Source organism: Crinia signifera, chromosome 6 (genome assembly GCF_055691185.1).
Source record: "Crinia signifera chromosome 6, ASM5569118v1, whole genome shotgun sequence".
Classification (NCBI taxonomy): domain Eukaryota; kingdom Metazoa; phylum Chordata; class Amphibia; order Anura; family Myobatrachidae; genus Crinia; species Crinia signifera.
This window is the reverse complement of record NC_139222.1, coordinates 91,442,672-91,470,034: the sequence shown is the minus strand read 5'-3', so window position 1 is coordinate 91,470,034 and position 27,363 is coordinate 91,442,672. Positions and strand designations below refer to the sequence as shown.

At 44.4% G+C, this 27,363-nt stretch overlaps 1 protein-coding gene and 1 gene segment (V, D, J or C); both read right to left on the bottom strand.

Moving 5' to 3' along the window:
• LOC146007801 (Ig mu chain C region secreted form-like) overlaps positions 1-4,582 on the bottom strand; it is a 37,645-nt gene extending 33,063 nt beyond the window's left edge. Inside the window, exon 1 of the C gene segment in view lies at positions 3,207-4,582.
• Positions 4,583-4,717: 135 nt separating this feature from the next.
• TP53RK (TP53 regulating kinase) lies at positions 4,718-12,430 on the bottom strand. 2 transcript variants are annotated; one of them, XM_083146447.1, is made up of 3 exons: positions 12,292-12,430; positions 8,152-8,495; positions 4,718-5,284 (listed from the first exon to the last, which is right to left on the bottom strand). In XM_083146447.1, exons 2-3 carry the CDS (start codon positions 8,387-8,389, stop codon positions 4,815-4,817), a joined length of 708 nt encoding a protein of 235 aa, XP_083002573.1. In that variant the 5' UTR covers positions 8,390-8,495; positions 12,292-12,430; the 3' UTR covers positions 4,718-4,814. The 2 variants fall into 2 exon arrangements, with proteins under 2 accessions (XP_083002573.1, XP_083002574.1); XM_083146448.1 differs by having other exon boundaries at positions 12,313-12,430.
• Positions 12,431-27,363: the final 14,933 nt, after the last annotated feature.

Genomic DNA, 27,363 nt, shown 5'->3' with positions numbered 1-27,363 from the left:
CCACTTCACAGGAAATTCTTAACCGACTGTTAGTATATATGGTTATTACAGAGCACTGTATACGTTTTTAAATGTTACTTAATTTTCTAAGAAACCTACTGCATGTATATATGCCCCGTTGGTATAAGTATGTATCAGATGACTCCCTGTTTCCCCCTCCCACCTCCCCTTCTCTTTTTTCTGTACCCTCTTCCCTTTCCGTGGAAACGTAACAAAAATTTGAATAAAATTTTTTGATGTAAATAAAAAAAAATGTCCATTTGAATTGCAGGGTGACTAGGCTAGGAAATAACATTGGAATTACACCACTGATTTTTCTTTACCTTATACACGGGATGCGGTCATTTGGTCTACTGCATTATGGTCGACAGTCATTAGGTCGAATCCATTAGGTCGACATGCTAAAAGGTCGACATGGGAAAAGGTCGACATGATTCTAGTTCGAAAGGTCATTAGTTCGACAGGTCATTAGTTCGACAAGGTCATTAGTTCGACATTGTCTATGTCGACATTCACAAGGTCGACATGGAGTTTTTCACTGTTTTTTGAGCCAACATGTGCCGACAGGCGGTATTTCATGCCCTACCATCCACTAGGGCGTGGTGGGAGAATAAAATAGTGTGCCGAGCGTAGCGAGACACCGTGCCCGACGCATTGCGAGCGCAGCGAGCGATGCGAGGGGATGCAGTGCACTTTAAACTGTGTCCATGTCGACTGTGTTGACATTCAGGTAAAAAAACAGTGAAAAAACCCATGTCGACCTTGTGAATGTCGACATAGACAATGTCGAACTAATGACCTTTCGACCTAGAATCATGTCGACCTTTTCCCATGTCGACCTAGAGTCATGTCGACCTTTTAGCATGTCGACCTAATGGATTCGACCTAATGACTTTCGACCATAATGCAATAGACCAAATGATCCCAACCCTTATACACAGTGTCCATATTGTCCAGATGTTTCTGTCTAGGACACTGATCCGTCACAGTAATGTTGTTCTCATACTGTATATTACTCCTCCTCTGTAGCCATCCCAGCCGGGGGCTCATACATGCTCCAGTCTCCCTCTGGAATGGTGATCTGGTTATCCTTTATTTCCAGGTGCTGGAGAATGGCATTTACCAGGGTTTGCAGGGCCCTGCATTTTATTACTCCTAGCGTAGCTGTATTCGTGGCTATTTTTGCCAACTCATTCAGGGTTATTACCCTTCCCTTGCCATTATTTTTAGTCCCCGATGTAAATCAGGTGATGAAATATAACTTGAAATTGGTTATACATTTTGGGCTATAGATAAAATCTATAGAAAGTCCTCACAGTCAGAAAATACACCCTCTCTCCTCTGTACCAAGTGACGCACTGCTAGCCTCTGGCCTCAAGCTGTGGCATCACGAGTGGCAGTTGGTAGGCAGCAGCAGCATGGCACAGTGTAAACATTTATCAGTATACGTACTGACATGCGCCTGTCCCTTGATACCTGAGGGAAATACAGATCACTGAGTGCACAGTTTTTAATAAATCACTAGAAAATTAGTGCCAGCCTAAGCACAATAAAACCTTGTTCTAAGGTGAAGGCTTTACGGTATTGGTTAATTTTAACCCAAAGGCCCATACACATCTTATAGATATACTACTGGTGCTCATGGCACAAGTTATTTATATAGCACACACAGGGACCTGATTGTGGTTCACTTCCAAAAGCAAATTCTCTCTATAAGAATTTATAGGTGGGGAAGATGTAACATGTGCAGATAGAGTTAGGTGGGGCAGATGTAACATGCAGGTGGGGCAGATGTAACATGTGCAGAGTGAGTTATATTTGGGTGGGGTTTGTACTTCAAACTGATATCTATATTTGCAGTGTAAATATAAAGCAGCCATTATTTACTCTGCACAGAAACAAAATAACACCCAAATCTAACTCTCTCTGCACATGTTACATCTGCCCCACCTGCAGTGTACATGGTTTTGTCCATCAGAGAGAGAATTTGCTTTTGCGAGTGAACCAGAATCTGGCCCACATTCTGAAGCTCTTTACAGAGAATATCTGGCCACTCACATAAATACATAAAAAACAGAACATGCTTTCTGCACTCTTGACCCCACTTCTCTATAGAAATCCAGCATTTGCCCCGGGATATGTATCACTTCTTGGTCTCTAGTAGACCTAGGTCAGACGTAGGCAACCTGTGGCTCTCCGGTTGTTGTGAAACTACAAGTCCTAGCATGCTTTGCCACAGTTTTGCTATTAGGGAGTGCTAAAACTGTGCATGCTGGGAATTGTAGTTTCGCTACAGCTGGAGAGCCACAGTTTGTCTCCGCTTGACAACTTAACGACTAGTGCAGGGGTGGCCAACCCGTGTCTCGCGAGCCGCATGCGGCTCCCCCCCTTGTAAGGTGAGGCTCCTGCTGCCCGCCGCCTGTCCCCCCCGCTGCCGGTTCCCCGAATCCATATTTCTTCTGAGGGGAGGAGAGCGCGCATCGCGCATCTCTCCTACCCCTTACTGTGCATCCTTGTGACTGGGCGGTCCACCAATTAGAGCTCTCGGGCCGGCAGCCAATCAGCAGCTGGCCAGCGAGCTTTGATTAGTGGACAGCCCAGTCACAGGGAAGTGAGGGGGGAAGGAGACGCGCGTTGTCCTGTGCTGTGCTCTCCTCCACTCGGTGACATGACAGGTCTGCATGGGGACGCCAGACTGTCCTCTCCCCGCCCGGCAGCAGCAGCAGCAACAATGGTAAATGCTGCAGCTGGGAATTTTGCACTGTGGGGGCATAGCAATGTGTGTCACTGTGGGGGCATAGTAGTTTGGGGCACTGCAGGGGCATAGCAGATTGTTGCACTGTGGGGGCATAGCAGTGTGTGGCACTGTGGGGGCATATAAGCTTTTTGGCACTGTGGGGGCATACCAGCTTTCTGGCACCGTGGGGGCATACCCGGCACCGTGGGGGGCATATGTGTATCTGGCACTATTAGGGGCATATGTATATATGGCACTGCACTATTGGAGGCATATTTGTATCACACCCACCCAAGGGGTCAAATAGACCACGCCCCTTTTGCGCATGATGCCGGCTCTTTAGCTTGACTACCGATATTTTTTGGCTCTTTACCTCTGACCGGTTGGCCACCCCTGGACTAGTGGGAGTATTAGCCCCATTATCGCATCCAGTGCTACTTCTGATATATTTGTTGCAGAATATACATACTGGATTTGCGCTGTTGGTCCATGCTGTCACACTGAGCTGATCATGGTGTAAGAAGGAACAGCAAATCTGGTAAGAAATATATTGGACACGGTACAGCTTGGCTTAAAAAGGTCACAGCTTTTTATTCCAATCGGTAATTACTGTTACTAAACAAGGCAGAGGTGGGTAGGGGACGCTGCATTCCTGCTCTAGCTTTGCTTACTTCGGGCCATGTCCTGGAGGATGACTAAAACCTCCTCTCCAATTTAATCACCTATCATCGCGGGGGCTTACCTAACCCTCATGGACCACACCGGACGTTAACCGCACAAGTAATGCCCAGGTCCCCTCACACGGTGCAGGACAAACTCGACAATGATTCGAGGGTAGGTGCCCCATAATGATCATATGCGCCCTTAAGGCCACAAAAAATGCAGCGTTCTCAAGCCAAAGCCCGGGACTAATAGGACCTGGCCTGCCACCCACACGAGGAACTAATCCAAAAACGACAACAAGTCCTTAATGAAAAAGCCAAGACCAAGGGGGTTAAGATGAATACCGTCCGGTGTGGAAAACCTTGAAGGATCAGGCCCTAAAACTCATGGGTAATAACCCTGCCTCCATTTGATAAAATGCCCCCCCAAACTAGCCTGTAAGCCATTTCGGACCATACAACCAGTACCGAAGGTCAACGGGCTAAAATGGCCGAGAGTAAATCCCTCAACCTGACGATGACCTTGACCCCTTTTAAATGACAAATGTCATTCCCTCCTACATTAGAGACCAAATATGCTGGGGAAACCCCCTGACTGGCCTCAGCAACCAGCATCTCAAGGGTGTCCAAGCAACGGAGACCCCTAACTCCCAGCCACTGCACTTGCTGACCTTCTAACAATTCTGAGACCCTGCGAGTCAACTCATGGCACTCGGCCCAGTAAATATATGAGTGACCCACAAACCAAAAAAACAAAAATAAAAAACACAATGTTGAAAGTACTCTAAACTGCAGCGGACAATGATTTTACAGAGAGTGCTTCATACTACGTCAGGGAAGTCTGCACATATTTATAAGTGTTGTCATTAAAGACTCCCTATCCAGGTCTACTTTGATCCACATTTTAGAAGCTCAAATCCACTTGGGTACTTCCTATGTTCTAAGTGGTTGCAATCTACTGCATAGCAATGTCCTGGCCACATTTAATACAACATGGACATTTTTTCCCCCCACAAGCCTGGAGAGGAAGCAGGTTCCGCACCATTACCCTATCATAATAATATAATGCAGGATACAGGAATTTAAAGATCTGTGTCCTCCTGCTTGTATATGTAAAATTATTTTATCATATTAAATTTGTGTCAGTCCAATTACACGGGTAGCCCTTTCCTTTAGCTGCCATTAGCCCATCTACTCCACACATGGCAGAGGTGGTGGGCTATTTCACTGGTGTGAAAGTTCTGAGGGAACAGAAGGGTTACAGGCATCAGGGTATCTGGAGCACAATAGAGTATATAGACTTCACCACTACAGGAAATGAAAAGGGGAATGACATTTATTTCTTTATAACAAATGAAGTCTTTTCATCTAAACATTGTACACAGCAAAAAGAGTAAGGACCAAAAAATATACATTTATCCCACCATTGATCTCTTCCTTCCACGGAGTCGGACTTCTTCCAGTTTTTTGATAACAGGGCCTGATTTTTTAGATGATTCACTATAACTCTTGAGCAGAGCTTTAAACACCGCCTCTGTGTTAGGGTGTGTACTGAGAAAAGCCTTCTCTAAAACATAAAGATCCACACCCTTGTCCTCTGGAAGAGCAGAGATAAAACTCAGACCAAAATCAATAAGAATGAGATTCAGCTCTGGATGCGGGGGGCGTAGGAGCATGTTTGAGGTGGTGAGGTCCCCGTGAATGACATCCTCGTCATGCATACGTGCTAGAATGTGACCTATTTTCTCTGCCAGGCTGTACAGATTACCTCCATTCTCCTGTGTGCACATAATATAATCACGGACTGTGACGGAATCTTCTATATCTTCCAGGTATATACAATTAGAAACATAGTCAACAAAGTAGATGACAGGAGCAGGAATACCTGAGGGGGGCAGAGAAATAAATACATTTATGGAGAGCGAAAGTTATGGATAGAAAGATTTAAGGGTATATTTACTATATTCAAAACCTAGCATTTATGTCCCAAAATTTAAAAGGACAATGCTTTTCCTACAAAAACACGGCTAGTAAAACCATTGCCCCATTACATTTCTAGCATAAACATTATTGGAAGCTTAAGTTTTTAAAGCCCCATACACTATGAGATTTGGGCCTGATTTCACCCGAATCTTGCGGATCGTGCCGAGAAATTGGGTCAAATCACATGTGTATGACACCCGATCCGATGTGCGGTTCCGTGTGCATCAGATAGGTCGGACAGGCTGCACATAAGATACATTTCATATTCAGTAGTCAGTGGCACATTGCGGGTGCTTTTTAGCACCCGCAATGTATCGCATTTGAGGTCCATGTAGGTGTGTGCCAGCGGTGCCATCTGCAGAGTGGGAAAGCGCCGGTCAGGAGAGGCACTCTACCTGCTCTGCATCAGCGGCCGCCCATTCTTTTGTTTTTTTAACCCCTTCCCGACGAGGCCTTTTTTGTTAATTTTTTTTCCTCCTCGCGTTCAAATAAGCGTAACTTTTTTAATTTTCCGGCTATATAGACACATGAGGGCTTTTTTTTTGCGGGACAAGTTGTACTTTTTAATGGTACCATTTACTATACCGTAGAATATTCTGGGGAATCAGGAAATAATTCAATGTGGGGTAAAAAAGAAAAAAAAACGCAATTCCACAATTTTGCGCTGGTTACGGTTTTTTTGGAGTTCATAGTTCGTTTAAAATGATGGGTTATCTTTATTCTATGGGTCGTTACGATTCCGGTGATACCAAACTTATATAGTTTTCGTTATGTTTTACCACTAAAAAAAAAAAATAGAAACTTTTATGGTTTTTCTAATTTGCGTCGCATCGCCATGTTCTGCGGCTTATAACTTTTTTATTTTTCCACCTACGGACCTGGGTGAGGGCTCATTTTTTGCGGGCTGAAGTGTACTTTTTAATTAATACCATTATGGGATATGGGCGACTTTCTGATCTCTTTTAGTTATTTTTTTTGGGTAGGCGATGCGACCAAAAAACGTAGTTTTGGAGTTGGGAATTATTTTCCGTTTACGCCTTTAACCGTGCGGGATAACTAATGTTATATTTTAATAGATCGGACTTTTAGGAACGCGGCGATACCAAATATGTTTATTTTTTTTATTTTTTATTTATTTTTATTTGTGAAATGGGGAAAGGGGGGTGATTTGAACTTTTAATATTTTTTTATTTTTTTTTATTTTTAAACTTATTTTTTTTTTTTTTACTTTTCCTACAAGGCCCCCTAGTGTACTTGACCACTAGGGGGCGCGATCGCCTGTACTAGGTTCAGCCATTGCCTCAGGCAGGATGTAATAGGAATGCTGACACGGCCAGCACAGGGGTCTACATTAGACCCCTGGCTGCCATGGCAACCGATCGGCACCCTCCGATCTCGCCGCGGGGGGCCCCGATCGGCGCCGGAGGGGGGCGCCCCCCCTCCGATCAGCTATTAAAGCACTGCGGGCGCTTTGCCCGCGGTGCTTAAAGGGTTAAACGGCCACGATCGGCGAACTCGCCGCTCGTGGCCGTGAGAGCAGGTACCTGGCTGTAATATACAGCCATTACCTGCTCTCTTTCAAGCCAGCTCACTCCGTGAGCTGGCTTGATTCCCCCGCAACCGACATATGACGTAAATGTACGTCATATGTCGGGAAGGGGTTAAATTCTCATGCCCCCCCGCCTGTAGCTCTCCGAGCGTTACATGTGATTTAATGCATGTAAAAATGTCGAATGTGAGCCCTCCCAGGGAGCTGCCGGGGGGAGCTCAAGGGAAATCCAAATAACAAGTCGGACCCCCATACCATGACCTGGTGATTACAGTATTGTACAAGCCACAGTCTGATTAGGGTACATTCACAAGCACAGCTTTATCACTGCTCAGCACCATGACTTTTGAATAGATCACAGGTAATGAAGCAAAGTGGTTACACTGAGTTAGGAATGCCAATCCCGGGGCATTATTTTCAATCCCGGATTGAAAAATTCCCAATCTCGGGACATCCGGGATTGGCGGGCGGGCTGATGGAGCCAAGGTGGGTGGGTAAGCCTGGCTGATGGAGGATGGGTAGACGAGCCAGGCTCATGGAGCCAGGGCAGGTGGGCGGGTTGGGCCCAGGACATAAGCGGGCTGTACAGCCTGCGCAGCATGATCTCTGACCTCGTCACGCTGCGCAGAGCCACACTGCCGGGGATGGGAGAAGCTGTGCAGTGTCTGAGCACCCACTCAGACGCTGCCCACCCGCTTAGACGCATGCGCAGTCTAATCCCGAAATCCCGGGATTGATATTCCGGCATTTTGGGGGCCAAATCCCGGCATCTCGACGATCCTGGGATTGGCCACATTACCCGGAGTAGAACCTCATTGTTCAGTATGAAGCATTCTAGGCACTGGAAGGAGGAAGGGAAAATAAAGGGAAGAAAAAACAAACTATCTACCTTGGAAGAAAACCAACATATGAAAGTTTTACATTGTGTGGATTAGTGAGCTACAGAGTCATCCACTGTTCAAGTAACTGTGTAGTAAGATACAAATTGGGAGGTGTACTAAGCTTTGGAGAATGATAAAACGGAGACAGAGATAAAGAACCAGTCGATCAGCTCTTAACGTGCCATGGTACTGGCTGTGTTTGAAAAATGACAGCCCGGAGCTGATTGGTTGGTAGTCTCTGCATATGGCTTACTACTTCTGTCCAAAAGAGAAATAAGGTTACACAATAAGAGCACAATCCATTTACATATATCTATCTATCAATCCTTGCTGGCTCACCTGTCTTCCTGCACCTAATGATAGATCGCACTTCCTGTGAGGTTCTTCTATGTGTCAATTTCTCATCCAAGGTAGGGTGCCTATAAGTCTTGGGAAATCTCTCCTTCACCACGACAGCCTTCCCCAGGAAGTGTCCCCGGTATACTCGGGCTTCAGCCCCCTGTTTCACTAGCTGAAGCCCCCGGAGGAAATCCTGAGTCCGCTTCCGGCTACCGCACTCTGCCTCGCTTTCCATCATACAAGTAGCGAGAATGGTTATATAAAGAGCATAATTCGGATGTTATGCGATGTCCCGGATAACTTGCATGAAGTATCCCAGCTGGCAATGGTTTAATGTTGATATGCTGCAACATAAAATGATCTCCAGGTGAGACATGTTAGGAGGTTTATATTATACAGAAGGGCTGTCATGTATCTGATGTAAGTATGGGATGCAGTTAAGATCCCGGCGGTCGGGATCCCGGCGTTCAGAATCCCGACACTGGAATCCCGACCGCCGAAATGCCGACACTTTCTCCCTCCTGGGGTGTCCACGACACCCCTGGAGGGAGAATAAATTAGTGTGCCGAGCGTAGCGAGGTACCGGGCCCGCAAGGGGGGGCGATCCACGTCCCCCCCTTGTCGGCATTTCGGCTGTCGGGATTCCGTCGTCGGGATTCTGAACGCCGGGATCCCGACCGCCGGGATTCAATACTGAATCCGTAAGTATAGCTGGTCTGAAAATGGAGCAAAGGAATGGACCTCCAAAATATTTAGTACATTGTAAACTAGGCACACACAATATTTTATATATATTGCCTATATGTATAATACCCCCACACACTCATGGTTTAAGACAGTCATCTTTAGATATGAATGCGTGTATACTACACTGCCAAACCATGGGATAAAGAGAGAAAATATGTACATTATAGTGTGTCTCTTATAGAAGATTTATGTTTAAAGGGGGGATTCAAACAGACGGGTCCATTAGGACTATTCAATGAGTCCCAAATCCAGCCTGCAGGCAACAGTTATTCTTTTTAGGGTCCAAGAGCGGGCACAAAAATAAATCCTTGATAAATAGCCTGTTATCAGGTCCGGAAACTTATCCCAAATACTATGGCCTGGATTCAAACGATTAATTGTGCATGATCTGCTGCCTAAAGTGTTTGTAGATCACGGGACAATATTCAAATTGTCTTTTTTATCACGCATTTCACAACCAAGTTAAGGTTGGGTATAGGTGCGTATAGCGGCTCAACTTGACAATCTAATGTGCAAGTGCGGGGGTGCAAGTTGAAATGATGGCGCCAGCAGCCATATGCGCCCCCATTGGAGCTATATTTGAATAGCTTCGTTGAATGCCCTCTAGTGGCTGCTTGTGCAAAATCATTTAATCCCAGCCCATACACGGTGCAATGCGCACCGTCCGTTTTAAACTAGATTGCATCTAGTTCAAAATGCAGGCGATATGCTAAAGTACCATGCGTTAAAGCCTTAAGCTACCACCCTTTTTCACACATGGTAAATTACGGAGTCTAATGAAATTCCTTCCTAGATTTGCAAAAAATTTGGCAGATTTTGCCTGCCACATTTAAAAGAACAATAATAATTATTATTTCCCTTTTCAACATGTCGAATAAAATTGTCAAAAATCATTTGTTTCGATAATCCATTGCTTTTTAAATATACCCCAAAGGCATGGGAGTGGGGTAGAGATGCAGCTTCACTGATCTACCAATGTGACAATGATTAATGGTACTAAGCATGGGGAGCCAAGGCACACTGACTGCACAAGTGTGCAGTGCATTACTGGGAGTTGATGAAGTCCAATGAGACTTTGCACAAGAGGTCAGAGGCTGTGAGGCTTGTGCTGAGCTCTGCTTGGTGGAGCTCTTCATGTGCTTCTCAGGTCCATGTAGGACAGCAGCAGCATCGTCATGGGAGGGTTTTTAATCAGAGGCAGGGCTGAGCCTGTCAGGGCTCCTACAGAATAAGGTACAGAGGTGCAAACACAGGCTTTTCATGTGGTATAATATATATATATATATATATATATATATATTACGACAGTGTAATATTATCCTGTGCAGTTTGTGGACAGAAGTGGCAAGTGGGAGGGGGCCCCCCTGTCTAAAGTGAATCGGGCCCCCCGAAGGCTTAATCCAGCCCTGCCCTAAGGCCAGGTAAACACATAGCTTGGTGAAGTGGTATCTATCCCCATAAAGAATGTTATGTGCAAGGTGATAATGCACCAGCCAATCTTCTCCAATATGTAAATTGGCAGTTAGAAGCTGATTGGCTGGAGCATTGTCAACTTGCACATAATGTTATTTATTATTATAGATACCATTTCTGCAAGCTTCACACATTTACCTACAGACAGTATATGTTGTTTTCAGCCAAACTAAAACAACATATTGGCTGTATCGTTCAGTGTGTACCCCTGATTGTGCACTCCCGCAGGCAACATGAATGCAGCATGGCATGGAACATTATGCTGTCATACCATGCAAATATGTATAAATGTATCATAGGCATACGCAGGGGGGTTCCTTGGAAACCCCCCTCCTCTTGGCCAGTGCCTTAAATTACGACAACAATAGCACTGGTATATAATATGATCAGTAGAGCTGCCACCACATCATGCAGTGTAAAGGCCCCGATACATTGGCCCCGAAGTCAGACCAGTTTGCCCAGAGCCCCCGGCAGCTCCCTGGGAGGATCACATGCGATCTGGCACTTGATGTGCATTTTACATGCAATAAATCTCATGTGATTTATTGCATTTAGTTCTCCCAGGGGGTTGCTGCGGCGGCAGGCAGCAGGGTCCGGCCAGCTGGTGGTTGTGGGCCGGGGGGGGCAGGCAGCGGAGTCCATTTGAGCGGCGACAGAAGCTGGAGTTTGTAGCGTTATTTTGCTGGGTGGCGGGATGCAGCTGCTGAATATTTTGAAATGACTGGCCAGCCGTTGATCAATCAATGGCCGGCCAGCCATTTCAAAATATTCAGCAGTCGCATCCCACCGCCCCGCAAAATGCTGCAACAAGCTCCAGCAGCCTCCCAGCCGCCCCTGCTCGGATGCACCCCGCGGCCCGCCCCCACCACCAGCTGGCAGGACCACGCAGCCCACTCCCAACTGCAATGGAAGGAGCTCCCAGGACAGGTGGTCAGACGGCTAGCATGTCAGACCACCTGCTCGGGTCCGATACACACAGGACCACGCATCGGACATGAGGGGACATCGAAAACTAGACGAATTGGGACGATTTCACGGCCCGAATCGGCTCAGTGTATGGGCACCTTAAGGGACAGAGCAGAGCTGCTGCACATGCTTAGTGTACCAGCTTCTTCTACCACATTTACTGTATGTGTGGATCTGAGTCCTCAAACATCACACTGGACCAGACGGTAGCTGCCAGGAGCCTTACCATGAAGTGGGAGAATGTGAGCTTAGAAATTGCAGTACTGGTTCTGTTATGTTTGTACTTACTCCAATGTCCTGCAGAGTGGGAGATTTAGGATTACATTTGGAGACCCCCCTCTAAAAATCCTGCGTTTGTCACTGTGTATGTATGTATGTATGTATGTATGTATGCAGGGCCCGCATGCCGGATCAGTCAGGAACACACTTCCCTGATGTAATTTACAGCACAATAATTACTTATAGACAACACAATAACACTTAATTTCTTATGTATATTAGCCTACCAGTAAGAAGTGCGCAGAACATGGGGTACACTTACTGAACTAGAGTTGTAATCTTTAGTGGGTGCAGTAACAAATAAACAGGTATAGACTCTGGGGACTTGTATTGACAGTGCTGCTGCCTATATCTGTCATATGTATTTAGCAAAAGGTTAGTGTACCCCATGTTCTGAATTTTACATTCTTAATTTGATGCCATACTAATTATGAATTGACATATTTTTTAACAGCTGTAACTGAGATAGTTATGTAAGCTTGTCTGGTCTATTGGCATCACCACAGGGGAGCGGTAATTAATAGAAAAGAAGCAGCGTGTACAATATGCAAAATAATAAGTAATATATTGCACATAACGAGATTACATAGAAACGCTGCTAATGTGGGGATGCATAGCGGTAAGTTCCAGTAACTGGAAGGGTCCTGCCAATACCCGGAACTGGGATTGGAATACCTTGTGATAAGCGCCACTTACAGCCACCTTGCTCTTCCCTTGCCACAGTATTTACAGACAGCGAGGCCGCCCACAGCGTCCTGCCGCAGCTGCTGCTGGGATTGACAAGCCGCGGCACATGATGCAACTGCGCATGTGCCGCGTCTGCCGACGAGCGCGCATGCGCGGATATTTTTTTTTGGTCACGAATTACTGTGTATATGATAGGCTAATATTGCAGGTCATAAAGGATAATAGCATTTTCACAGAGATGGACGATTTAGCGGTAGTCCTGCTGCGGGATTTTTCAGAGCATAGGTCATTGCTTTTGTTTAGGTACGATCTGCGCATGTGTGTGCTGGATTCGGCGGCCATATTTGGGTAGATTTGTTTCATAATAGAATACTGTAGCCATGTTAGTGGAGCAAATAAACAAACACTGACGGTCGCTCTCCCCTGATGCAGCCAGACATTGCAGAGACAGCTTTTGATTATCAGGGCAAGTGCTGGGAGCGCGCTGCCTTGTTGTTGCTATTTGTACAGGAAGGCAACGTAATACGGGAGGCCATAATACCTCCCAAAATGACCCATGCAGGAGGGACCCAAACACAATGCTCTGCTCCTCCTGGACTTTCCTCTTAATGTATGATTTGCATCACCTGGTTTTGAACAGGTTAACTAGTAAGGTGATGCACATACCTCCCAACAGTCCCGATTACAGCGGGACAGAGCCTCTGGGTCATGCCCCCATAGCGGCAAAATTGGGGCGTGGCCTCGCGGGAGAGCCGCGAGTATAGGCCACACCCCCGGAATTAGGTCACGCAGCTGCGTCCCGCCTCGGGGACGTCAGAAGTTGGGAGGTATGGATGCATACTTGCCTACTTTTGAAAGCTAGTTTCAGGGAGATTATAATTGGTAATAGAATTTTGTACAGAGCCCCATTGAGGGGGCGTGTCATGCTCCACTTAAAGGGCGTGTCTAGTTTCATATATGGAGAGATTGTGAAAACAGATTGTGAACGTGGCACCTAGAAGCGTGGGTGTGCACTGCTACATCTGAGAGGAATCTTTGGTACTTATGTAGTATCTGGGCGCCCGATTTTTTGATTGTATGCCTTAAGTTAAGGCATACAATCAGATGCGATGCGATATCGCATCGCATACGAACTTATCGCATGCGGTGCGATGACCCGATTTTTCCATAGGATTCAATGTTAAAATGGACTGAGTCCATTTTAACATGGAATTCAATGGGAAAAAGGGGTCCTTTTCATACCCCTACTATCCAAGTGGGCATGGAGTTGGATATAAACCTGTGGCGAGCGTAGCGAGCCACCGAGCCCGAAGCGTGGCGAGCGAACGTTATTCTGTGTCCCCTCGCGGGGCTCGCTACGCTACGCTCGCCACAGGTTTATATCCAACTCCATGCCCACTTGGATAGTAGGGGTATGAAAAGGACCCCTTTTCCCATTGAATTCCATGTTAAAATGAACTCAGTCCATTTTAACATTGAATCCTATGGAAAAATCGGGTCCATCGCATCGCATCGATTTGGTCGCATGCGATGCGATGCGATGTGCCCGATCCGACCCGATTTCTAAATCGGGCGCCCAGATACTACATAAGTACCGAATCTTTTAAAATTACTTATATTCAAATGTAGATGAGCCCCAAAGCAGTTAGTAAGAGCTACTATACTTGGTACAGTGCTGGGAAATGGCACTGATGATTCAGTGTAAATGTATCTCATTCCTTTTTTTCCCCAAAAATATAACAGTGCAATGTGGGCTAGGTGATATGAGGGAGATTGCTAGACTAATGAGGGAGAGAGGGAGATTGCTGTTATTTCAGGGAGTCTCCTGCAGAATGCAGGAGGATAGGCAACTATGAGGTGATGCAATCATAAATTAAGATGGAGGTCCAGGAGCCAAGCATTGGGACCCTCCTGGAGAGGGTCATGTTGGGAGATCTGCGGGAAGCGGACACTCACTGTAGATTGATACTTTATAGATATAGATCTATCTATAGCATGTTACATTACCTTCCTACAGAGAAGTGTAGATATATATATATATATATATAGATATTTTATACACACACGCGCAAACAGGTGCTGCACTTCATCCAAATGAAAAATACTCAAACCAGTGTCTTACAAATTAACGTTTTAATTTTTTTGTCTTTTCAGAATTCTGAATACAGATAGACGCAGCACCTACCTGCGTCTATCTGGTATGTTGTGAGGGCACTTGCCGCAGTTTCTATTTCGTAGGGGTGCCTGAGTTCTCAGTGCTAATTATATATATATATATATATATATATATACACACACACATACACACACACACTGCTCAAAAAAATAAAGGGAACACTAACATAGCACATCCTAGATCTGAATGAATGAAATATTATCATTAAATACTTTGTTCTTTAAATAGTTGAATGTGCCGACAACAAAATCACACAAAAATGATCAATGGAAATTAAAGTTATTAACCCATGGAGGTCTGGATTTGGAATCACACTCAAAATTAAAGTGGAAAAACATACTACAGGCTGATCCAACTTTGATGTAATGTCCTTAAAACACATCAAAATGATACTCAGTAGTGTGTGTGGCCTCCATGTGCCTGTATTACCTCCCTACAACGCCTGGGCATGCTCCTGATGAGGTGGCGGATGGTCTCCTAAGGGATCTCCTCCCAGACCTGGACTAAAGCATCTGCCAACTCCAACAGACTGTGAAAAAGGCTCTTCTTAGCCGAAACAGATTCGTCGACTGCCGAGTGCTGTCTTCTTTATATCTTTATATCCTCACGATGCAATGCGATGCGATCTTAGTAAGTAATGTATTGACTGTTGAAAATCGCATGCGATTGAATGCGATTTTGTAAGGGGTGATGGCATTAACTGTAGTGCCAATTTTAGGTACCCCCCCCACTATTCACACCACCCCATAGCGTTGCAAGCGCAGCGTTCCCCCACTATCCACAGCACCCTGAAGCGTGGCGTGCGGCGACAGAACTCGTCCTCCCAACCTTTTCATACCCCCACTATCCACGAATTACAAGAATAAGAAGAATATAAGGAACAAGATAATGAAAAAAAAGACAGGCTCAATGCATATAAAATCCTTTCAAAAGGGTTTTCTGCCACCACACTTCTCCTCCACATGAACTCCTGCAGGTATGAGTTTAAGTGCTGCCTTGCAGTGCTTCGGTGTTTCTTATTCCTCCATTTGGCAGCCCCCACATCCTTTCTATATTCTGGGTGTGTATCCCAGATTCAGGGTCCACAAAATTGTATTTGTGGTTTACCCTGCAGTGTTCATAGCCGGCCTCCTGTAATTCCTCCGTCTTATAGGCCCTCCAGCAGTCACTGTAAATAATCGATCCGGGGGCAACATTCGCTGTAATGGCAGCCATAAGGGTGGTGGCGTCTCTCCTGTCGACGGCTGTGAGGAAGCAGGCCCCTGTCTCCCTGCAGATGCCACCGAACACCCATTGCTGGGGCAACATCCTCGCCACTGCATTTTTCCTTTTGGAGAACAGGGTCTCATCGCCTTCATCACAAGTCCCGGTCCTCCAATTTGGGTCTGGGGCTGTGAGAGAAGATCGGCGGTGCAAGCCTCTCTCATAAGTGCATTATACTGCACCGTCGTCTTAATGGACATCTGTAACTACCTTTCGCAGTAGGCAACACTGGTAAGTTCCTGTGCCCAGGAGTACAGAAAGCGTATGAGGGTGACGAATGGCAGCCGACATCCAGAGTACCAAAGGTCTGCTCGCACAGTGACCTTTCAGCGACAGGACTTGAAATGGCACCGCCACTGACCTTCTCTCACTGCGAGCCTCATGGGATGCCTATTTACGCAAGTCTGCGTAACCGGCAGCAAATTTTTGCGCTGCAAAAACACCAACGCCTCCTCCTCTGATGTCGGCAGGCTGAATAATGACATCTGCTGACCTGCTGCTGTCGACACTAGTCACTGAAACAGTGGAAGAGCTCTGGGTAGCATCCATCACTGACACTGTTTTACCTCAGAGTGAGGGACCAGGAGCACTTACGCAACTTCTGACTGACTACGCTATTTACGTAGCTTACGTTTATTCACAAAACATAGTTACGCTACTTTATATGCATACATCACTACTATATGCATAGAAAGTACTGGGATCGCATCGCACGGATCGCATGCCACTAAAATGGGACATGCGATGTAATGCAATGCGGTTTCCTTTCGCAAGCGTACGTTGCTAAATTGGGCACCCAACTACTACATAAGTACCAAGAATTTTTTAAGCTAAATATCACAGAGGATATGTCAAAAGGGATAATCTGGGAGGCGCATAAAGCCACAATAAGGGGTTCACTGATCAGTAAAACACCTTTCAGATGAAAAAAGGCTCAGAAAGAAATCTCATATTTAAAGCAGGAAATTTCAATGCACCTAAATCAACATAAAAAACATCCTAGGCCGGATTTACTATTAGAAAGTAATACTTTAAAGGGTAGACTTAATACAATTCTATCCCGTAGATCTGCAAATCTCCTTAAAAAACTACAACAAAAATTCTATGATAAATCAGATAAATCGGACTCAATTTTAGCAAATAAGCTTAAACAGAAGAAAATGTCTAGTTTGATCGCTAGAATAAAAAAATTTGACTCAAACGACATTACTTATGACCCACAACAAATAATAAAATAATTTCATTCTTATTATGAGAAACTATATAATCAAAATGGAAATCCCTCTGTTCCATTTAACTCAAATAACCCATCTCTCACAGATTTTCTTTATAGTGGGTTACTTCCTTCTTTAGATGAGGAAATTTTTTTAGCACTAAACGCAGAAATCACAGAAGAAGAAATTCGAACTGTCATCAAAGGCCTAAAAATTTCCTATGCACTGGGACCAGATGGGTTTACAGCTCAATATTATAAATAATGTACTTCTGTTCTTACTCCTTTTCTAAAAAGTTTTTTTAATGATTTATTAAACAATGGTACTTTTGATGCTCTGACCACCTTGGCCAATATAGTAGTGATCCCGAAACCTGAAAAGGACCCACCAATTATAGACCAAAATCCTTACTTAATGTAGATATTAAAATTTATGCGAAGGTCTTGGCAAATAGATTGGGTCCTTTACTTCCTGATCTTATCCTTCTGGATCAGGTAGGTTTTATAAGTGAATTTTTATTAGGAAAGAAAGAATGTCGCTTTGGTGGTGCACTTCAAAACGAGAGAAATTTTTAAAATGTAACCTTTAATAGAAATAGCTAATAAAATGTTGCGAAATATTGACTAAAACAAAACATATAGAACACGGACAGTGTGGTTAAAAAGGATACTGAATCCTCGCACAGTGATCCCCGCTGTCAAGCCGTCCCCTGATGTGTTAATTTCACAGTTTCTTATGGTGCGCGTCACCAATTACACAAATAAATATTTTGTCAATCCTGTGTGTGTCACTTTTGTCACTGACATACAATATAATATAAATGAGGGAATTTTCCTCTGTGATAATTAAGACATATCAGGGGACGGCTTGACAGCGGGGATCACTGTGCGAGGATTCAGTATCCTTTTTAACCACACTGTCCGTGTTCTATATGTTTTGTTTTAGTCAATATTTCGCAACATTTTATTAGCTATTTCTATTAAAGGTTACATTTTAAAAATGTCTCTCCTTTTGAAGTGCACCACCAAAGCGACATTCTTTCTTTCCTAATAAAAATTGTCTTCCATTTGTGTCCCGTGGTAGCACCCGCTTATATGTATACCATCACCAAGAAATCTTTTCAGTAAAGTATTGTGATCATTAACAAAAGGGGTTCTCATGTAAGTCTATGAAAGTACTTTTCCTGTGCGACTGGCGCAAACCTCTTTTTCTTTGCTCAGGTTTTATAAGTGGACGACAAGCGTTTGATAACACGCGCTGCATCATTGATTGAATCCAGGAAATCCATAAGAAAAAGACACCAACATTGGTTCTCTTCCAATGTCTTGATGCTGAAAAAGCCTTTGATCGCGTACAGTGGCCTTTCATGTTTAAGACTCTGCAGTCGGTGAGTTTGACTGATCGCTTTCTCAAAGGAATTTCGTCACTTTATGATAAAACAAAAACAACTGTATTGGCCAATGGGGTTAGGTCTCCACAATTTTTAATCTCAAATGGTACCTGCCAGGGATGTCCCCTTTCTCCATTATTTTTTGCCCTATCAATAGAACCTCTGGCAGCATGTATTAAAGAGAACCCAAATATAAAAGGAACCAAGATTGGGAATTCAGAGTACAAAATCTCACTGTATGCAAATGACGTTTTGTTAACAATTTCTGACCCAATCCAGTCTCTTCCACATTTAATCAAAGAAATTGAAGATTTTGGAATGATATCTGGTTATAAACTTAATAAACAAAAAACAGAAAGATAAGGATATATTGGCACTTACTTTTGATTTTAAATGGCAAAGACAACATATTTCTTACTTAGTGTAGGTGTCTCCATTACCAAAAATTATTGGAAACTTTATGATGCTAACTACCCCAAATTAATTGCTCAACTACGAAAAGATCTTAGTAACTAGGGCAGGTATCATATTTCATGGATAGGAAGGGTTAATGCAATTAAAATGAATCTTCTTCCTCGTTTACTTTATTATTTTCAAACCTTACCGGTCAGGGTTCCGACGTGTGCCTTTAAATTTTTGCAGCGTAACATTATGAACCTTATCTGGTCTATGAAAAAACCAAGAGTAAATTATTTAGTAATTCAGAGGCGTATGTCGGAGGGTGGTCTGGGGGTCCCAAACGTTAATTCGTATTACCTTGCTGCGAGATTGTCGCAATGTATCCTTTGGAATAGACCAAAAACAGAAAGAGTTTGGATAGAAATTGAATCTAATGTCCTTAAAATGCACTCTATTTCTTCGTTGTTATGGTTGCCTAGAAAGACTCGACCCAAAATTGTAAAAAATCATCCAATAATTTATTTTAATCTTGATATATGGGATATGTGTAATAGACAATACAACATTGCTCCTTTGCCAAGTCCATTGATACCGTTGTTTGACAATCCCAGCTTTCGTCCTGGATACTACACAAAATGTTATGATTTTTGGTGGAAAAGTGGAATTAGATTTCTTAATGATATTTCTTAAACTACTATCTTTCCAACATTTGCGGATATTCAAACTTTACATTCAATTTCTCATAAAATATGTTTCCAGTATCTTCAAATTAGATATTTTCATTTATCGGCAAAACAGCAAATCACTGCTGGAAACTTGACTCCAATTGAAAATGTAGTCTATTGCAATACAACCACTAAAGGCCTTATATCTGCATTGTATCCTTTATTATTACAACAGGGTTCAAACAATAGAGATTTACATGAAATAGCGTTGGATAGAGCTTTGGGAGAGTCTTTAGAGGATGAAGAATGGTCTGAAATTTACGAAAATGTTTATTCTAGCTCAATATGTGTAAGACTAAAGGAAAATGCGTACAAATTATTTTATAGATGGTACTATGGGCCTTATTCTAGTTCACTCTTTCTGACAAAATCCTTCTTAGATGGACAAAAGCATGTGCACTGCAGGTGGGGCAGATGTTACTTGTGCCGAGAGAATTAGATTTGGGTGGGGTTTTACTTCAAAGTGAGATCTATATTGCAGTGTACAAATAAAGCAGCCAGTATTAACCCTGCACAGAAACAAAATAACTCACCCAAATCTAATTCTCTTTGCACATTTTACATCTGCCCCCTGCAGTGCACATGGTTTTGTCCATCTAAGAAGGATTTTGGCAGAAATTGTGAACTAGAATAAAGCCCTATGTCCGAGTAAAGCTTAACAAAATGAATTCTGAAATTACCTCTGTCTGTTGGAGATGTAATTACATGGAAGGCACATTTCTTCATATATGGTAGAATTGTCCAGTTTTAATCCCACTCTGGCAAAAATTATCAATTCAAGTTCCTTTCAAGGCTGGATACTATCTTTTTTCCATGGGCATCCCCAGGGGCGGGCTGGGCCGGGGGGCAGAGTGCCATATGCCCCCCGGGCCGCTTACCCACCCACTGGCTGCGGGCCGTGCTGCGGCTGGATCAGCTTCTCCAGCCCTCCTGCACTGGCCGCGGCTTACAGAACACGGCCGCGGCTACAGGAAAATGGCCGCCGGCCCCCTGCACTGAGGACATGTTCTCAGTGCAGGAGGCCGGCGGCCATTTTCCTGTAGCCGCGGCCGTGTTCTGGAAGCCGCGGCCAGCGCAGGAGGGCTGGAGAAGCTGATCCAGCCGCAGCACGACCCGCAGCTAGCGAGTGGGTAAGCGCTCCCCCTCCCTCACCCCAGCATATGTGTTTCTGTCACTGTGGGGGCATATCTGGCACTGTGTGGGGGCATATCTGGCACTGTGTGGGGGCATATCTGGCACTGTGTGGGGGCATATCTGGCACTGTGTGGGGGCATATGTGTATCTGGCACTGTGGGGGGCATATCTGGCACTGTGGGGGCATATATGTATTTGGCACTGTGGGGACATATGTGTATCTGGCACAGTGGGGCATATGTGTATTTGGCACTGTGGGGTCATATGTGTATCTGGCACTGTGGGGGCATATGTGTATTTGGCACTGTGGGGGCATATGTGTATCTGGCACTGTGGGGCATATGTGTATTTGGCACTGTGGGGGCATATCTGGCACTGTGGGGGCATATGTGTCTTTGGCACTGTGGGGGAATATGTGTCTCTGGCACTGTGGGGGCATATGTGTCTCTGGCACTGTGGGGGCATATGTGTCTCTGGCACTCTGGGGGCATATCTGGCACTGTGGAGGAATATGCGTATTTGGCACTGTGGCAGAATATCTGGCACTGTGGCGGCATTTGTGTCTGGCACTGTGGGGGCATATGTGTATTTGGTACTGTGGCGGAATATCTTGCACTGTGGGGGCATATCTGGCACTGTGGACATCACATTGTGCGGTGTAATGGGCATCATGGTATGGGGCGTAATGGACATTACGGTGTGGGGAGCATTGGGTAATTGCCATCACAGTATGGGGTGTAATGGGCATCAAGGTGTGCAGCATAATGTGTAATTAGCATCACAGTGTGCGGTGTATTGAGTAATTAGCATCGCAGTGTTGGGCGTAATGTGTAACTGGCATCATGGTGTTCAGCATAATGTGTAATTGGCATTACGGCATGTGGCTTTATGTGTAATGGGTATTACAAGGTTCGCTAAAATGTGCAATCTGCAGGTACACAATACAATCATGGTACAGGCAACGCCCCTTATGATAGGCCACGCCCCTAATTTTTCGGCGCGCCTATGGCGCGCAAAAGCATTCCTTCCGACGGTGACTTGGCTGATTATGGGCCAGTGCTCTGGACTTGCCCCCTAGGCTAAAAGTTGCCAGCCAGCCCCTGGGCATCCCAGGAGCTAGTCATGCACAGAACAAATTATTCATGCATATAGTTCCTGCGACTAGAACTTGTATTGCTAGCCATTGGAGATCTTCAGAGCTACCAACTTTGGCTGAGATAATTAGCAAAATATGGCATGTTCATACAATGGAATATATAACCAGCATTGTAAAGGGATCTTCTGCAAAATGTATTAAAGTCTGGAATCCATGGACTTCATATTTCAATGTCCCTCCAGCTTTTCATTAAATTGACAGTGACAAAAATCCTCAAATCTCCAAAGAAAATTTATTTTACATCATTATGAAAGAATTTCAATCACCAGTCGCGTTTGGTTTCCTTTCCTTCCCTTTTTTTCTCTTTTCCTCTCTCTTTTCTTTTCTTCAAAATTTTTAAAATATTAATTTAATGAGTTTAATGAGTCTGCATTTAGAGAATATGCTTATAATTTTTGGAATGCACTAGACATATCTACAGTACATGTGATATTTTTCAATGTGTTCTTAAAATGTCTCTATTGAATGAAAGCTTATAAGAAAATTGTAATGCTTTTTATTTGTATTCAATGACTTCTCATTAATAAAATTTATACAAAGGAAAAAAAAAAACAGCAGGGGGCAGTATGATGATGACGACGTGTAGTCTTGCCCTGATAAGTACGGTGTAGAGATACATCTGATTTCAGACAGATCTTTTGCGCCAAGGACATGGATTGTGCAAGTGAGTGTTGATAATGCTGATGACTATTTCACCAAATGAGTATAATATGTGGGCGGTGCTGTGGTATAAAGGCATATAGCGTGTCATATGGACATTTAGTTACATGCACACATTGCAATTGTAATCTGTTTTGGTTGCCAGTGCCACGCTAAATCTTTCTATGGGGGTGATTCTGATTTTATTGGATGGGGCAAAATTTGGCCCCTTTCCGAGGGTGGGGGATCTGCGCACGCTCATATTTGCACAAATGCTGACCCCGGGAGCGAACATTTTTGGCTTCCACACTCGCTGAGCCAATCACGCCAGAGTGGGTGGGCAGGGGCGGGCACCAGGCCTGGGAGCAGGGGAACGGCCAGAGTTTTATGGGCGTCTCCATGAAAATGCTTGGCATTCCCGGAGGACGCAGGAGGGCCAATGCTGACGTTACAGCACCTGCCCCCTTTTTGGCGGACAGCGGCGGGAATAAAAGTCAGTTTTAACTGACTTTTATTTCCGAAGGGGAGAAAAATCATTCGATGTTTGGCGAACATCGAATAATTTCTCTTCTCTTCGCTGTATGCGCAGGAATGTGTTCTTGTGATCTCCCGACCAAGCTAAGCAAGGGGATAAATGTACTAAGATGGGTGTTCTATTAAAGATGCCCATAGCAATAAGATTCTACTTCTTAATTTTTTGAACACTTTCTAGAAGATAATAGATGGAATCTTATTGGTTGCTATGGGCAACATCCCATCTTCAATAGAACGCCCGCCTTAGTAAACCTACGAAAAGATGTGGGTGATTCACCTACTCTTCCTGGAGTGCAGGGCACTACCCAAACAAATAATGAGTATCCAGCAACTGCCAGGAGAGTAGGTAAGTATGTGCATAGGAGTGACAAAGAGCATGGTGATCATTTGTGATGTGTATTACTGTTGACGTGGCAGTTATTTAAATATATACCTCCCAGTCATGCTGTTTTTTTGTTCCGATAACAGGGGACTGTCTCACCCTTCCGCAATAAGCACATACATCCTTATTTGGGAAAGGTTGGGAAGTATTTACCTGACACTGCAGGCAGCAGCAATATTTGGCTATGTCCACCAAGACACAGGGCAGTATTCAATACCGGGGGCGAGTTGTGACAGCTGCCTGCTCGCTGTCACAGCTCGCATGGTCAGTATTCAACTGCCCCCCTGCTTATGCCATTTCCCCCTTGCTGTGTTTTTGGAGCGAGGGGGAATCGGTGTGTGCGGCCGCTAAAACAGCGAGACTCCCTGCATTAGCCGCAAGCCTTGCTGTTTGGGGGAATCCTCGCCGTCATCTGACAGCGAGGATTCCACCGGAACGTTGAATAGGGTGAGCGGCCGGCGCCCGTTTAACCCCCTCGCCGGCCGCATTGAATACACCCCTAAGTCGCATTGCTTTTACTATCTTTTAGTGTAAACAATTGGCTTCTCTATCTGCTTAAATGTTGTTTTAAATGTTACCTTACAGTTACAGGGTTAATTCCTATAGCAACCTACTTAGCATGATACAAGCTTATGTCTTCGAACATCTGTTGCACTCTGCTGTAAGTGCCTACTGTATCTGTCCATAATTAAGCAGTAATGGGGAGATTTTCAGAATTTGGAGAGAAATAAATTGTGGAGAGATAAAGTATCAGCAAATCAACTTCTGACATTTTCCATATACAGTCTGTAAAATGACATTTAGAAGCTGAATCGTTAGCATTTTATCTCTCTCCAAGCTTTGATTAATCTGTCCCTTGTTTTTAAGTCTTACCTAATTAACATAACAGAGGCTGTTGCTATAACTGCAATGGCCTTGAAATCCTTTAATGATCATTTCTGGCTAGCTCCTTTGTGACATGGCAAGCGCTGTTTTTTAACCTGTTACAGTACAGTGTTTGTGTACTGGTGATTAGCTCTCGAAATTTTACCTCACAACTTTTAAGTCGTGGTAATGCTTAATGAATGGCATGCGATTAAGTAGTTAATACTATAGGGTAAAGTGGTGTGAAGATTAAAATGAGTATGTGTGTAACTTCAGATCTTTGTGGTATCTCCATCTAGTACCTGGAAAATCTTGTCATCTGTAGATCACGGGACAACATTGCGGCTCATTACTTATAATGAGCAGAGAAAGAGAATATACATTTGTGCACTGAAAGGACGCCAAGCAGCATTTAGTGGTATGTTTTCCATACGCTGATTTTTCTGTTTCCAATTCTTTTGATATTTCCGGGGGTATTTATTAAAGCTATACAATTGTAAGAGATAAAGTACTAGCCAATCAGCTACTGCTTTACATTTTACAGGCTGTTTGAAAAATTAATGTTAAGAGCTGATTGATTGATACGTTATCGCTCACAATTGTATCCCTCGCCAAGCTACAGTATGATAAATACTCCCTTACTGTTTCTTATTTTCACTCTTTTAAAACATATGTTATTTGTGATAGGTTCATAACTTCACATTAAATATATATATATTTTTTAATGTATGGTTGTTCTAATGTAATGCGAGAATTAATTTGAGAAATAACTGGAAAACCTTCCTCTACGTATAATGGATGTGATATACTTTGTCCACATTCTAACTGGGTGGAATATTACCGCCCAGGATCGCATTGTAAAATGTGATCTTATCGGCAAGATGTATCATCCATGACGCGCAGGAACAGGGCTTTGAAAGGAATGCAATGGGCTACCGCCATCTCAGAATGGCGGTAGCCTAGGGATGCGAAGCATGGCTGCCTGATGTTGATGTTCGTATCCCCCCATACTGTAGAAACCTATGGGGGATGCGGCTGGCAGCGATGCAGGAGGGATCGCAGCAGGGACTGGAGATTCTTTGGGGATTTAGCTGCAAATATTGAATGATAAATGGGCCCCTAATTGTTACCAAAAATTAAAACGAAATATTAGTATATTAAATTACTAGTTACCAGCCCTTTGACATGATGGAACAGCTGTGCTTGCTTAAATGGAACAAACAGTTGAATTCCCCCATAGAGTTGAGGAGCAGCATTAGCCTTTTGTTATATAGGAAAGTTAAATTGTGCTTACCTGTTATCCTGAAGTTCTGGTATGTGGTGGTGGACAGGGTTGCAGTACTGTGTGTCCACATATTTTCAATTGGCATCCACCAGAAATGTTTGGAGAGTGATCATAAGTGCTGCCGGTATTCAAATGTGTGTGTGGTGGTAAAATGATGAAACTGAGGGCATCACTTTAAATTTCACTTTACTAATTTGGACAAAAAAGAAATAATTAATAAAGTGAAATTTAAAGTGATACTTACCCACAGTTTCATCATTTTACCACCACACACACAAAATTAATTTTCATTTGAATACAGGCAGAACTTTTCTACAAACATTATATACAGTATGAACAAAAAGGGTTTGGGATACCCATAAGACAAAGCAGCACCCAAACACAACTGACTAAGAGGTGAGCGCAGTGCACCCTATCTGCAGCGGCTTAACTACAGCACCGCAGCCCCCGCCACCGCGCGGGGGGGGGGGGGGGGGGGGGCGCTGTGCATGTGGGGGCACCGGGGGCTGCGGTGCTATAGTTACCCCCCCCCCCAATCCCCCGCAGACTTACCTATCTCGCTGGTCCCGGCGGCTCCGTTCTTCTGCTGAGGACCACCACAAAATGGCCGCCCCCATATAGTACACTGTTCTCTGAAACTGTCTGCTGTATGGGGGCGTCCATTTTGTGGTGGTCTTCAGCAGAAGAACGGATCCGCTGGGACCAGCGCGATAGGTAAGGCTGCGGGGGATTGGGGGGGGGGTTTGCATGGGCGGTGGGGCGGCGGGGGGAGGGGGTGCTTGGCGGGGCGGCGGGGGTGCTTGGTGGGGCGGCGGCAGCGGGGGGGGGGGCGCCCCCCCTAACGGCGGGGGGGGGGGGGGGGTTGCCCAAAACTTAGCTACGCCACTGCCTATCTGTATCTTTCATCCACAGAAATGGTTTTGCCGATCACATTGATCGTAATATAATTTAATATAGTAATGGTATTCCATCCTGTTCAACAACTGCAAGTGCCACAGCACCCACTTTGGAAGCACCGAGTTAGGGTATACAGGGCTAATACAGGTTACCTATGCACTATTGATATACTGTACACATACTGTAGGACATGCTATTAGAAATACGTTTCCACATGTACAGTTTTGGAAACAAAGGGAGAAAGTGTAACAGGTACACTTGATTAGCACTTTGGGCCTTATTCTAGTTCACTCTTTCTGACAAAATCCTTCTTAGATGGACAAAACCATGTGCACTGCAGGTGGGGCAGATGTTACTTGTGCAGAGAGATTTAGATTTGGGTGAGTTATTTTGTTTCTGTGCAGGGTAAATACTGGCTGCTTTATTTTTACACTGCAATATAGATCTCACTTTGAAGTAAAACCCCACCCAAATCTAATTCTCTCTGCACAAGTAACATCTGCCCCACCTGCAGTGCACATGGTTAAGAAGGATTTTGTCAGAAAGAGTGAACTAGAATAAGGCCCTTTGATCCTACAGGTGGCCATACCCTAGTACGATTTGACTCATTTTCTACATGATTTTGGCAAATCAAGCTGACAAACTGTGCAAAATTGTATGCTATTTACTTATGATTCTGATCTGATGTGCGTTCCTATTCACATTGGATCAGATCTGGAGATCGTCACTGCTGCACCCACCACCTACCCACTGTATCCCAGTGTGGTAAATGGGAATGAATGCAATGTATCCCATGTGATCTAGCAGCCTGGGAGCTACCGGATCATTTCAAGAGGTACCTCGTCCTAGTGTATGGGGGCCTTAAGCATAACGATACATGGCATGGGGCATGACGTGGTCGCTCATATCAGAACTGTCTTTTGCATTTTGTAACCAGATTTGGTCGCATACAGAACCGACTTGTGTTCCAAGTGGGCATAAAGGGCATGTGGTACACTAATA